Source organism: Phascolarctos cinereus, unplaced genomic scaffold (genome assembly GCF_003287225.1).
Source record: "Phascolarctos cinereus isolate Bilbo 61053 unplaced genomic scaffold, phaCin_HiC Scaffold_5;HRSCAF=322, whole genome shotgun sequence".
Classification (NCBI taxonomy): Eukaryota; Metazoa; Chordata; class Mammalia; order Diprotodontia; family Phascolarctidae; genus Phascolarctos; species Phascolarctos cinereus.
The window spans coordinates 20,475,002-20,488,630 of record NW_027555958.1 but is presented as its reverse complement, the minus strand read 5'-3'; the positions used below and the strand labels follow the sequence as shown (position 1 = coordinate 20,488,630).

The window sequence follows — 13,629 nt, the reverse complement described above, 5'->3', positions numbered from 1 at the left end:
AAACTGCAAGCCACAGCCCATTTGGTACAAGAGGGTCACTGAGTGACCTACCGAGTGTCACCCCACACACACACATGCACACAATCCCTTCTATGATGAAGCTTTTCAAGGGCCCTCCAGTTGCCATGGCAACATTTCTCCCTAGCAGGCCCATTGGCCCCTCCCAAGGGCCCGTCCCCATGGTGAGAACATCACGGCCTCCTCCCCCGACCTGCTTCCAGCCCACCAGATGGTCCTTTGAGGTCCTCGGGGAGAGGCTGATGCAGAACCCTACAATCTCAATTACCTGCCTCCAGCCAATGCTCTGGGTCCTGTAGGATGCATGGCCTGCCCATGCCTCTTAACCCCAAAAGAGTCAGAAGACCTGGGTTCAAATCACAACTCTGCCTCTTTTTGTCTGATGACCTTAAGTCATTCACTTCTCTCTCAATCTCGCATCCCTCTGAACTAGAACTCCTTCTATGTCATAGGCCCCCTTGGCAGTCTGGTGAAGCCTGCAGACCCCTTCCCAGAATGGCTTTAAATGCATGAAATCCATAGGATTATAAAGGAAACCAATGACATCAAGATAAAGTTATCACAAAATGTTTTTAACGTTCACAGCTGGGCATGGTGAGGCATGCTTATGATCCCTGCTACTAGAGAGGCAAAGACTGGCAGTCGGTGGGTTGAGCTCAGAGGTGCTGAGCTGCAGTGAACTGGGTCAAGTCGGTGTCTGCTCTGAGTTTGGCCCCTAGACCTTGGGTGGTCTGAGGAAGGCCCAGGGCAGGGCTGTGGTGCTGATGAGAGCTGGGCCTGCCCGTGAGTGGTCCCTGCACTCCCAGCCTGGGCGACCCTGTCCCAAAAGAAGACCCCAAGCTCATAGACCCAGGTTAAAAACCACTAGATCAGGTGATCCCTGATTCCTTTCAGTTGTAACACTGCACTGGCCAGAGGCCTGGTCCAAGCACCCTACTTCTTCAGTGTCCTCCTCTAGGCGTGCCTCAGGCTTTGATGCTGATGTTGGGAAGAGTCCGACCTACATACCAAAAAGAGGCAGTAGGAATGCAGTGAAAAGAGTCCTGGATTGGGGAGTCAGGGGGCCTGGGCTCTGCCATCTCCCACTGTGTGACCCTGGAAAGCCACTTCATTTGTCAGCCTCAGTTTCCTCATCTGTAAAATAAGGAGGTTGGTCTAAATGGTCTCTTCCGGCTCTAACGCTCCGAATGCTATGGCCTGTCTCCCCACATGGCCAAAGACCAGAGCAAAGGTCCAATCCGGGGGCCAACCTCCACACTCTCAGCAGCAGATAGTCATTATGGGTAGAGCTGGTCAGCCTGGAACAGATCCAGGGAAGCCAGCCCCAAGGGAACAAGGTGCTGACATCCACGGAGCCCTCAGGCTGGTGCCAAAGGAAGGGAGGGCTCCACTCCCGAGCCCGGCTGGCAAATTTTGGCCAAGACCAGGCTGGCACACACACCTTCTCCATTCTGTTTCCAACTGGGCAAGCGGTGCACACAAAAAAAGACTTTATTGCCTGGTGGGCTTCACGGCAGAGGTAGGACTCTGGAGGGTGGGCAGGTAAGAGTTGGTGAGGCACAGAGGAAGGGGAAGGACAGTGCAAGCAGAGAAGGTGGGAATGAACTGAGCATGCAGTGTTCAGTAGGCTGGCCTCATCGTCATCTTCACCATCACATTTATTGAGGGGCCTGGTGGGCAGGGCACTAGACAGAACACACAAAGACAAGGACCCTGCCCTCTTGGGGGTCCCATTCTAAGAGACAAGACAGAAAAGGACAGAGCGTTCTCATTGCCGGGCATTCTGGCTGCTGGACAGAAGCGCCCCCTCCCCCCCAATGCCACGATGCCCTCACCCCTTCATGCCTGGGGTGCCCAGGGCCTGGAGTGTATGTATGTGTTTATGGGGGGAGGGGGACAGCGTGTGGTCCCAAGGGCTACCTGGCCATCCTAGGTGAAGGCCCTCCTGGCAGCTACACCAATAGAACCAGGGGATGGAGGAAAGGAAGAGGCCAGGGAGAAATCTGAGGATATCTCCAGCTGCCCTGGCGTCATGCCTAGTGAAAGGCCCCTTCCCAGGTTACTGGTGGATCGTGGAAAATGCCCCCACCCCCACCCTGCAAGCCTAGATGTGGGAATGCTCCCTTCTTGGGGCATGGGAAAAAGCAAGCTCTGGCCAGCCCTGAAACCCTCCCCCCACCCCAGCCAGGGAGAGAGAAATAGCAGAGTTCCCTCAAAGCTGGGGGGCAAAGTCCCCTGCCCCCCCCAGCCCTACCCACTGTCTCATCTTCCTGGAGCCCCTTTTCCTGGGCTCTGCCTCCAGGGGCAGGGACCTTGCTGGAGTCCTGGGGGAAGGGGAGCCCGCCCCTCCAACACCTCACTCCTCAAGGATGGTGGTGGTAGGAGCCTGGTATCAAGTCTGTCTGGGGGCCCTCCTAGAGGGGGGCCACGTTCTAAGCCCTACCGATGGGGGGGTTCTGACTGCGGGGGCCGGGGGCTCAGCAAGGAGGCCTGGCCGAGCAGGCGCAGGGGGGAGCCCTGGACTGGGGGGGAGGACAGGGCGGGAGTCCAGAGGTGGGAGGTTTCGGGGTGCTGCAGGCAGGCCCCTGGCAACCCCTGAGGGCAGCAGAGCTGCTGTGGCAGGGGCCAAGGCGTAGCGCAGCTGGAAAAGTTTGGTGGGTGCTGCAGCAGGAGGGGGCGAGGGTGGAGGGGGTGGGGTGGGGGCTGAGGCCGCTCCTGCTTTAGCAGTAGCTCCTGAAGCTTCTCGGCCTGGGTCCGACGCAGATGGGCCAGGGCTCGGCCCCGCTGGAAGGCTGGCAGGAAGGCCTCTAGACTCTGCTCCCCGAGTAGCAGCTGCTCCATCTGCTCCTGGGGCACAAGAGAAGAAGAGAGAGCTTTGTGGGAAGGAGGAAGGAGGATGAAGAATTGAGAAGCAATATCAAGGGAGGGCAAAGATCGGCAACCTTGGCCCCCCAGCACAGGGCCCACCTCATACCCTCCATTACTGTGTCCCTTCTGCATTCAGAAGAGTCTTGATACCTTCGGGGGAGACCATGGGGGTAGTAGGCAGTCATGACACGATGGTACCAGTCCCAGCTTCTGCCACTGCCCCCCTGAGGGACCAAGTCACTTAACCTCTGCGGCTGTTGTGTAAAAGGAGGGGCTTGGACTAGGTGGTTTTGGGGATTCCATGATGAGACTCCCATATAGGAGGGCAGCTAAATGTTGGCTCACAAACACTAACTGTAAATGTTGTAGCCACTAAGGGAGTGGAGAGATGACTGAAGTAGTCAAGGAAGGCTCCATAGAAGAGGTAAGCCATGACTAGGGCTTTGAAGGATTGGAAGAATTGGGATAAGGAGAAAAGAGGAGGGAAGATGGCAGCAGGGAAGATGTTAGAAGACTAACAATATGGTTGTTGGGAGAATGAGTAGTATGTCTAGGGGGACAGTGAGAGAACCCTGGAATAATTGGAGCACTGAATCAAGGTCTCACTCCCCTTCTCCTCTGTCACAGGTCCCACTAAAGCAACTCCCTAGAGGGCTAAACAATTCTGATACATGAACAAAATCAAGAGTGGCATCATAAGAAATAACGACTGGTATATTTCAGAGAAGCATAGGAAGATTTATCAGAAGTGATAGAGTGAAGTCAGTGGAATCTGAAAAACAATACACACAATGGCTATAACAACCCAAGCCAAAAGTCCACAAAAACCAAACATGACGGAACACAGTGTAATTGTGAGGAACAAGCTTGGGCCAGAAGAAGAGTTTAGAAAAATGCGCCACCCTCCCTTCCTTGCAGAAGTAGGTGGACTATGAGCATGGAATACTGAATACACTGTCAGACACAGCCGTTGGTTTCAGTTTTGATAAACTTTCCCCCCCATTATGTTTTAATCTTTGCTACAAGGGATAGTTCAGCTAGCAGGGGAGGAGGAGGGAGATATTTGGAAATGGATGTGATGTAAAAGTGAAAGACAGCAGTAAAACAGGATAAATTTTTAAAATAATAGCAAGAAAAAGGAAAAGCAATCCTTCTCCCCTCCTCACCTCAGCCTCCTGCTCAGCTTCCTCCAGCTCTGCCCGAAGCCCATTCAGGGCACACTGTGGGTTCCAGCGTTGCACATTCACCTCTGGGGACCACAGGGACACAATCAAACTAGCCTCCCTTCCTTCTTGTAGGGGGAACCAAGGTGCCCTAAGCCCAAGAACTCATCTTGCTGGAGTCACATCACCTTGCCTAGTGGGCAGCTAAAGAGCCCCAGAGTGCACAGAGCTCTGGGCTTAAAGTTGGGAAGATCTGAGTTCAAATCCTTCCTCAGACACTTACCAGCTGTGTGACCCTGGGCAAGTCACTTCATCATGTTTGCCTCAGTTTCCTCATCTGTAAGATGGGGATAATAAAAGCACCTATCTCTCAGAGTTGTGGTAAAAAAAAAATCAAATGATTGTTTAGCACAGTGCCTGGCATATTGTAAATGCTATATAAATGTTAGTCATTATTATTATTATTATCATTGTCATTGTTATTTCTTCGACTTTGCAAACCCTTCTAATAAGTGTCAGGAGGCAAATATCTAGTTTCTAAGTGATGGGGACTAGAGCTGTGATTTAATTGGGATAGGAACCCCCAAAAAATGAACCTCCCGCTACCAGTGCAGGCTAGCACCTTCTTTGTACCTCAGAGAACTTCCTAGGACACCAACAGGTGAAGTGACTTGCCCAGGGTCATGCAGCCAGCACAGGTCAGAGGTAGGGTTTGAATGTGGATCTTCCTGGCTGCAAGGCCTATACAATACCACCCTACCTCTTGTAAGTTAAAGAATGGGAGGAGGGCTGCTGCTTTGTGACTTGACTTGGGGATTTTGAGGGTGTTGAAAAGCCAGGGCTAGAAGTCTGAGTGACTTCATTTCCAAAGCCTTCATTTTGGGGATGTGCTCCCTCATCCCTCTGACTTCCTCTTTGGCCTTAGGCCAGGAAGAAGACAAGAAAAGGAAGAGCCAGTGGCCCAAGGCCAACCCAAGGCCAAGATGGATCCTTCCCCTTCCCCTATTAGAGCCTTTCTCACTTCACCCAGGACATGCAGGGTCCCCATGAAGCCCTGCCCTTGCCTTTGGGGCTTGAGGCTCTGGACCTTTACCTCCATCTGCCTCCCTTTGACATTTCCCAACCTCACTCCAATATTCTGCCCAACCTCTCGGGGCCTTGCTCCAACCTTTCCAAAATGACACCAAGCTAATCCCTCATGTGCTCACAGGGGCCAGTGTGTTACCAGACCAAGCCTCCACCTTCACTGTCCAATCCATCAGTGACTTTAATGGGGCAGGAAGGGATGCCTCTGACAGCCAGCAGTGAGGATCTTTGGTGAGAGACAGGCTAGGGGCTGTTCCTTGGACACTGATGGCCAACACTTACCCAGCCTCTGCTGTTTGTCCCAGCAGCTCTCCACCAGCTCCCGGAGCTCTTGGTACTTAATGGCCAAAGCAGCTTTGCCCATCTCCAGCCGAGGTCGCAGGGCCAGGTTCTCCTTGGCTAAGGTGTAATTGGAGGCCAGACATGCCTCCCGCTCCAGCTGCAGGCCCTGGAACTAGGGAGACAGAAGTGATCCATTCATCCATCCATCCATCTATCCCCTTTTTTATTAAGTAGCCCTTTCCTGTGTGCTCAGCCCTCTTCTCCAACATACTTCAGAGAAGGTAGGAGAAGCCATAGTTCCTGCCCTCAAGAGGCTTTCATTCTATGGAAAGAGACAAACCCAGCCATATGTATAGTGCACTTCTGGGTGTCAGTAGACAAATGATATTCTCATTTGGCTTTGGCCACTATGTAATCTTAGTCAAAAAGCATTTCTTAGGTGTTCACTATGTACCGGACACTAGGCACCAGAGACCCCAAATGTGGTACAGGTGGAAGACCACTAGGTTTGGAGCTGGAGGATTTCTGAAATCTCTTCCTCCTAGAAATCTATGATCCTAAGACATAGCTTTGGATACGACATAATGGACAAAGCACCTGACTTGGTCAGGAAGACCCAAATCCCACCTCACTTACCTATTGTATGACCCTGAGCAAATTACTTAACTTCTCTTTCATAAAAAAAAATGGGGAGAATTGCATTAAAAATGTGGGGACCTGCCCCCAAAATGGGGAGAACTGCACAGGGCTGAGGTGTGGATAATGTGTGTAAAAGGGCTTTGTAAACCTCAAAGCATTACATAAATATAAGCTATCATTTTCATTTCCTGTGAGACTTCACACAAGTCACTCTACCTCTCCAGGTCCCAGCTTTCTCCTCTATAAAAGGAAGGGACTGAATTAGATGGCCTCTGAGGTCAGGATTTAGCAAACACCACACCCCCAGAGTTCATCCAGTTTCACATGCACACCCACTATAGTTGGGAGAAAGGGGCACCCTTTCTGGAAGTGCTGGGCTCCAACAGATGGCTCAGATGGGGGGTGGGCAGAGGGTGGGGAAGGCCCTTTAGGGCCCCAGCCCACAACAGGCAGGTCTTCCTACACTCTCTGCCTCCAGTAAGAGTCCTGTCCTTGGGTCAGGGGCAGGATGGCAATCAACATCAATGAACGTTAAAGCTGAAAGGACCTCAGAGCTCAGGGACAGAACCCAGCATCCTCCACTCATAGTTGAAGACTAGAAAAGGGGACTTCCCCAAGGTCACATAGCTAGGTACTCAGTAGCAGAGTTAGAGTCATTAAGCACTACAGGCAGGATGTTGTGTTTTCTGAGGCTTTTCAAAGTACCTGTTCTGGAAGGTACAATCCTGAAGCAATGAGAAGTTAAACAACAAAACAAACATAAAGGTGTCCAGACTGAGTGCTGGGAAAATGCCCAGGCTGAAGTCAAAGGTCAGAGGGAGCAATGCCCAACTTCGCATTAGGGACCTCTGTTACACACTTCCCTCTGCTCTTTCCATGGGACAACTCGGCAGCTCTCAGAGATTTTATGGTTTGCTAGGGATGATGAGCCCAATTAGGTGGGCCTCTGGACTAAAACTTTTACCACAGAATTGTTTGTTTGGGATTTTGTGTTTGTTGTACTGATGCCCTTTGTATTTATACTGGAGTCATTTCCAGACATACCCTTCCCACCTCCACCTCCCAAGATGAGCCTTCCCTTGTAACAAAGAAATAAAGCAAAACCACCAGAGACAGAAATGACCAGATGTGCCATATTTCACACCCAGAGACAACCCCCCCATTCCACCACCTCCCACCCCCTGTCTCTGCAATAAAAGAATCGTGTCATTAGAATTGCAAGGGCTCTCAAAGTTCATCTAACCAAGTCCCTTCATTTTGCAGATGAGGAAAATTAGCCCCAGAGAGGTAAAGTTAACTTGTCCAAGAGACTGGATTTGAAAATAAATCCTTTGATTCCAAATCCCACAGCAGGAGGGGATGCCTCCCATCACTGACAGTGAGAGATCTTTTGCATCAGGAAGGTATGGAGATATCTGCTAGACTTTATTTATGCTACAGGACAGTCCTCTCTACCTTCTATATTTCTTTCACTCATAGCTGAAGTGTCTGTATATCCACTCAGTCCCCACACTGACCTTCCTTTTTCTGTCCCCATACATAAGAGCATGATATAGAAAGAGGTTCTGAAGTCAGAAGACCTGTTTCAAATCCCACCCCTGATGCTCACTTCCTGTGTGATATTGAACTTTTCCCCTTTCCTTTGCCTCAGTTTCTTCATCTGTTCAATGAGGGGGTTGGACTCTAAGGTCCTTTCATGGCTTAGACATATGCCTGTCTTCTCTCAAACCCTAATAACAACCACTTGCTTCTCTAAGCTTTGTAAAGTATTTTCTCTCAGCAGCCCTGTAGTATTATCTCTCTGGTAGAGGTGAAGAAATTGGAAGTTTAAGTGACTTGCCCAGCACCACATTGTTAGTTAGTGTCAAACCTTGATAAAAATGTATCTCCTCTGCACTCATTCTCCTATGATATACACACCCCTCCCCTTCTATTCCTCCATGCCTTTCCATGCCTGTTAGGATACAATGCTTTAACTTTGTGCCTCCTATAAACTACAATACCCTTCCCTTTTACTCCCCATAGAATGCACACACCCCCTTCCCTTCTGCCCCCTGTAGAATACATCACTCCTTTTCAGCATCACACTAAAGAACACCCATATGTATGTATATATTCCTTCTGTCCCGCACAGACCATACAAGCCTCTTCTGCTGTCCTCTTTGGAATGTATGTACACACCTTTCTCCAGCTTTCCCACTAAAACATAAGCCTGTCTGACTCCTATAGAATATAGACCCCCAATCCATTCTGTTTTTCTTAGGCTATATATACCCTTCCTTCTATCCCCATAGAATGCACACCTTCTCCTTCTAACTCCTATAGACAACTTATACCTTCTATAGAATGCAAAACAATCCTGCCCTTTACCCTCTATGCAATGCACACAGCCCTTCCCTTCTGCCTTCTAGCCATTCCCTATATCCTACACATCCTCCTTTCTTTCTCCTGGCACATACCCATCCCTTCTGGCCCCTATGGAATAGATCCCCTCTGAACTCTACGAAATGCACATACTTTAGGTCCCCCACAGAATGCACACACCTCTTTCTCTTCTAGCCCCCTCATATACACTTTTCCTCCAGTCCGCTATAGAATATGTCCTCCCTCTGCCCCCTGCAGAATGCACACCCACCCCCTCTCCTGCTCCTTATAGATTGCATCCCCTCCTCCTTTAGCCTCCTATAGAACACACACCTTCCATTCTGTCCTCCATAAGAAATGTTCTCCCCTTCTGTCCCCTTCAGAATGCACACCCACCCATCCACCCCTCCCCTTTTGTCCCCCATTAATGTACACACCGCCTCCTCCTTTGGCTCCCTACAGCGCACACACACACACACACACACACACACACACACACACACACACGCCCCTTCCCTTCCGTCCTCTATAGGGCATGCCCACCCCTCCGTGCGTTGCCGTATAGAGCACCCCGGCCCCTCCCCTTCGGTCACCTACAGAATGCCCCCCCGCCCCTCCCGTCCTGTCCCCACAGACTCCTGGGGCCTTCCCGTTCGGCCCCCTCCGGCCCCCCGCCGAGTGCCCAGCCGCCCCTCCCCCGGGCCAGGGAAGGATGGATGCACACCTGTCCTCTCCCCCACGGCCTGGGAGCCCCGACTAGGCGCGGCCACACCGCCCGCCGGCCCCCGTGGGTCCCCCCAGACCACGGTGCCTCCTTCCTCGGCGACCCCTCCCCCAGCCCCGAGCTCCGGCCAGGCCCCGGCCCCCCAGCCCCAAGCTCCAAGCCCCGGGGGGACCCCCGGCAGGGGCATGTCCCAGGGCGCCTCCCTCCCCGCCCCGGGCCCAGAGGCGGAGCAGGGCGGGGCGGGGCGGGGCTGGCCGCGTCTACACGGCCCGCCCCGTCTACACCGCTCCTACCCACCTTCCTGCTGAGCCTCACGATCCGGTCCAGCTTGGGCTCGTCCTGCAGCAGGTCCCGGAGCTGGCCCGTACTGAGGATCCCAAAGCGGCTCCCCGGGCTCCCAGGGTCCGGCCCCGCGCGCACCGCCCGGGCCCGGTACATGCCGCCGCCGCCACCGCCGCCGCCGCCCCCAGGCCCGGCCCCGGCTCCGGCTCCGGCTCCGGGATCGGCCGCGGGAATCGGCCGCAGCCCAGGCTGGCCGCCAGAGGGCGCTGCCGCCGCTCTTAAAGGAGCCGCCGCCCCGGCCGCCCCGACCCCAGGGGCCCAAAAACCCCCAGCCCCAGCCTCAAACTGCCGAGGCCCAGCCGTCCCTCGGCAACGTCGCCTCTGCCCGGCTAGCGGCATCCAGACCCGACCCAGGCTCACAACCTCCTGTCTCAGTGAACCAACCCCCTGGCCTGGAGACTGAAAGGGAAACTGAGGAAAGGTGCCTGGTCAGCTGGGACAGACGCAGCTCTGGTCTGTTAGAGGAGACACAGACCTGGCTGAGGAAACCTCTGCTCTAGTGGTTGAGACCCGTCCCTGCACTCAGGGAGCCCCTACGCCCTAGGATGTTCTGAGCGCCGGGACAGTCCCTTCTGCCCTGAGAACTCTAGTCTGAGGCCGGGGGGAGGGGGGGAGAAGATAATGAAGAGAGACACAACAGAGCGCCTTTCCCTGGGGAGCCCTTGGTCCTGGTCTGATGCGGGAGACTGTCGGCCTTTCTAGAAGACTTTGAATCGGGGTTAAGACAGAGTCCCAGTTAGTATTTATCAAGCACCTACTATGTGCTAAGCGCTCTGCTCTGGGGACTATGATCTCAGAGAGAGTGGGGGAGAGAGAGAGAGAGAGAGAGAGAGAGAGAGAGAGAGAGAGAGAGAGAGAGAGAGAGAGAGAGAGAGAGGGAGAGAGCGAGCTCTGGTCCCTTGGAAGCCCACAGTCTGATGGGTGGATACAGCAGACTTTTCAGCCTAGGTATGGAAATGTCCTTAAAGAAACAGGAACCCCAAAAGATCAAGTGAGAGACAAGGAAAGAAGGAAGGAAGTATTTATTAAGCACCTATTATGTACCAGGCACTTACAAATGTCATCTTACTGGGAGTACCCTGGCAGGTAGGTCCTATTATTATCCTCATTTTACGGTTGAGGAAACTGAAACAAAGAGATTAAGTGACTTGCCCAGGGTCACTCTGCTAGAGTAGGTGCCTAGTAGGTGATTTGAACTCAGGTCTCCCTGAGCGCTTTATCCACTGGGCCGCCTAGCTGCCCAAAAGACAAATCAAAAGAAGTGAAGCCAGCCAGACAAGGACACCCCCCAAAAACCGGAGGTAACCACCCCCTTCAGAAAGCCAGTCTGGAGAGGACTGCTTAGTAGAAGGCACCCTCTGCACCTGTGTGCTCCCACATTAATGCTGCTCTCACCCCTAAATTTGGAAGTAATGGAAATACTCCCTGTCCCCAAAGGGCTGTACTTCAGCTATTGTTCATTGCTGTGTATGGACAGTCTCTGCATGTGTCTGTCAAAGGCACGGGGGTGATTTTCTGTGGTGAGTATCCAGCACAGAACACAACCAATTGTGGCTCAGATGAGGGTGATAGAGGAGGAAAAGGAGGAGGCGACATAAGGAAATCCCTGGTTAGGCAGGAAACAGTGGTCAGTCATCGGTATGGATTTTCCATGGTTTGTGTGGATGTGATTCTGTCCCCACGATCCTGCCCCTCCCCCTCTGTCTCTTTTCTTCCCTCCACGTCCTCGCCCTTGTTCCTCTCTCTCCATGTCTTTTGGCTCCTTCTTCCATGTCTCTGGCCCCATCATCCATATCCCCCACCCTCCATGTCCTTGTCCATCTCTCTATGTCTCTGTCCCCTTCCCTGTTTCCCCCCTCATGTCCCTGTTGCTCTCTCTCCTTTCGTCTCTAGGTCAATCAGTCAACAAAGCTTTGATTAAGCAATTACTGTGTGTCAGACCCTGGATTAGGCAATGGGGATACAAAGTATCCCTGCCTTAAGGAGCTTATTTTCTGCTGGGGAAACACAACTCACAGTCAGATACATACAGAATAAATACAAAATCAGTAAATGGAGAGAGAGGTGGTTGTTAACAACTGGGAGAATCAGGAAGGACATCTTGAAGGAGATGGCGTTGAGCTGAACCTTGAAGGAAGCTGGGATTTCTAGGAGGCAGAATGAGGGGGGAGGCACTGCAGGCATGATAAGTTGTTGTGGGTGGAGAACAGTTGGCTAGGTTGTTGAGAGCATAAGGACATTGAGGAGAATGATACTGGTGATTGGCTTGGAAGGAGAGTCTAGAGCCCCATGGTGAAGGGCTCTAAGAGCCAAACAGAAGAATTACTATTTTATTTTAAGGACAAAAGAGAGCCAGTGAAGCTTCTTAAATCCTTCTTCCATGTCTTTGTCTCTTCCTCCCTCTCCATGTCTCCATCCCTTCTTCCATGTTCTTTTTTCTCTCCCAAACCCTGTCCTTGCTTGACTGACCCTGGTCTAGAGGAAGGATGAGATTCCCCTAGGCTAAAATTGTTTTCTCCTTCCTTCCTTCCTTGAGATTTGGTCTACATCTCTGCTTTGCCAGTCTCCCATCTATCTTTTCCTTCATCTATCACTTCCTATGTAATGGTCCCCATGATATCTACCCCAAGCATGTGAAAACTTTCCCCAGTGAAATGAGTGGATGGGAACAATTTGTTCCAATGGCCATAAAGGCAGCTGAAGCAGGCACTGTGGAGCACTTAGAGCTTGATCAGACATGGAAGATGCCAAGGTCATCCGCTGCCATCACCAGCCATCCTGTCTTTTGTCTTGCCACTGGACTTCAATGATTCTGGGAGAGAGAAGCTGATGACTTAGTCCAACTTTGTCTCACTTAAATCCAACTCACAAGCAAGTCAAGACATCATCCTGTGATGTCATTGGCTGTCTTTGAAACACAGGATGAACAGCTATACCCCCTACACACCCATTTAGCTTATAAGCCCAACACAATGCTTTGAGTATAGTAAATGGTACATAGGTGCTTGTTGATTGAATTAAACAGAATCATTTCCAGAAAGTGCTTCAGGAAGCTCCTGAGACAGCCTAAGGCAGGAATGGGGAACCTGCAGCCTCCAGGCCACATGTAGCCCTCTAGGTCCTTAAGTGCTGCCCTTTGACTGAATCCAAACTTCATAGAACCAATTCCCTTTAATAAAAGGATTTGTTCTGTAAAACTTGGACTCAGTCAAAAGGCTGCACCCAAGGACCTAGAGGGCCACATGTGGCCCTGAGGCCACAGGTTCCCCACCCCTGAACTAGATGCCCTTTCACATTGGAGACCCTAACCCTCTTCAGGAGAAAGCCCCCTTACCCAACTGCAAGCCCGTGCCCCTTCAGGGTAACTCAATTCTCTCTCCAGGTCAGAAGAGAGCTCATAGAAAGGCTCTACTCCTCAGACTTTACACCTAGCTCTTGCCTTGGGCCTTTCTAGTATCCCTAGTATGTAATTAGTGTGTGTGTGTGTGTGTGTGTGTTTGAGGCAATTGGGGTTAGGTGACTTACCAGGGTCACACAGCTGGAATTAATGTGTGTTACAAAGTGTGTGTGTGTGTCTGTGTGTGTGTGTGTCTTGTTCTCCCTTACACCTTAAACTCCAGTTAGGGCAGGCACTATGTCTAATCAAAACTTTATAGATGTACCAAGTCTAGGATGTGTTCTGCTCACAGTACATGCTTTTAAAAATGTTTCTTAATGCAAAATAAATGAGCCATGGTATAGGAGGGAGATAGCATAGTATGACAGAAAGGTAGGGCTCTGGAGTTAGAAGATATGGATTCAAAACCTGACTGTGATGTTTACTGTTTGTGTGACCAAGAGGAAGTCACTTCTCTCTGGGCTTGTTTCCTCGACTCTAAAATGATCCATTGGACTGGCAGGCCTCGGCAGGCCCTTTCAGCTCATGGTCTATGAGTGGACTCTTGGAAAGCCCAGCAGAACATGCCCCAGTCTCCTCTCTTCAGTCAACCTAGAAAGCTCCCTGACTAGATGGAACCCCTGAAACCTCCTGCAGAGTAGACCAACCCAAACCCCTGTATTAACTGGCCATCAGCCCTAGGAAAGAGAAAAAGGGACAAAGCTGAGTTGGGGCTTGGGCCAATGTGGCCACAGCTAAGAGCTGAG

General features: G+C 51.6%; 1 protein-coding gene across 1 annotated transcript; it reads right to left on the bottom strand.

Moving 5' to 3' along the window:
- Positions 1–569: 569 nt before the first annotated feature.
- Positions 570–9,639, bottom strand: VPS37D (VPS37D subunit of ESCRT-I). The gene is given in 6 exon segments (XM_021005867.2): positions 570–2,550; positions 2,552–2,725; positions 2,728–2,865; positions 4,053–4,135; positions 5,418–5,589; positions 9,442–9,639. Coding segments are annotated over 6 exon segments (801 nt in total). The 5' UTR covers positions 9,583–9,639; the 3' UTR covers positions 570–2,457.
- Between the last annotated feature and the right edge of the window lie 3,990 nt (positions 9,640–13,629).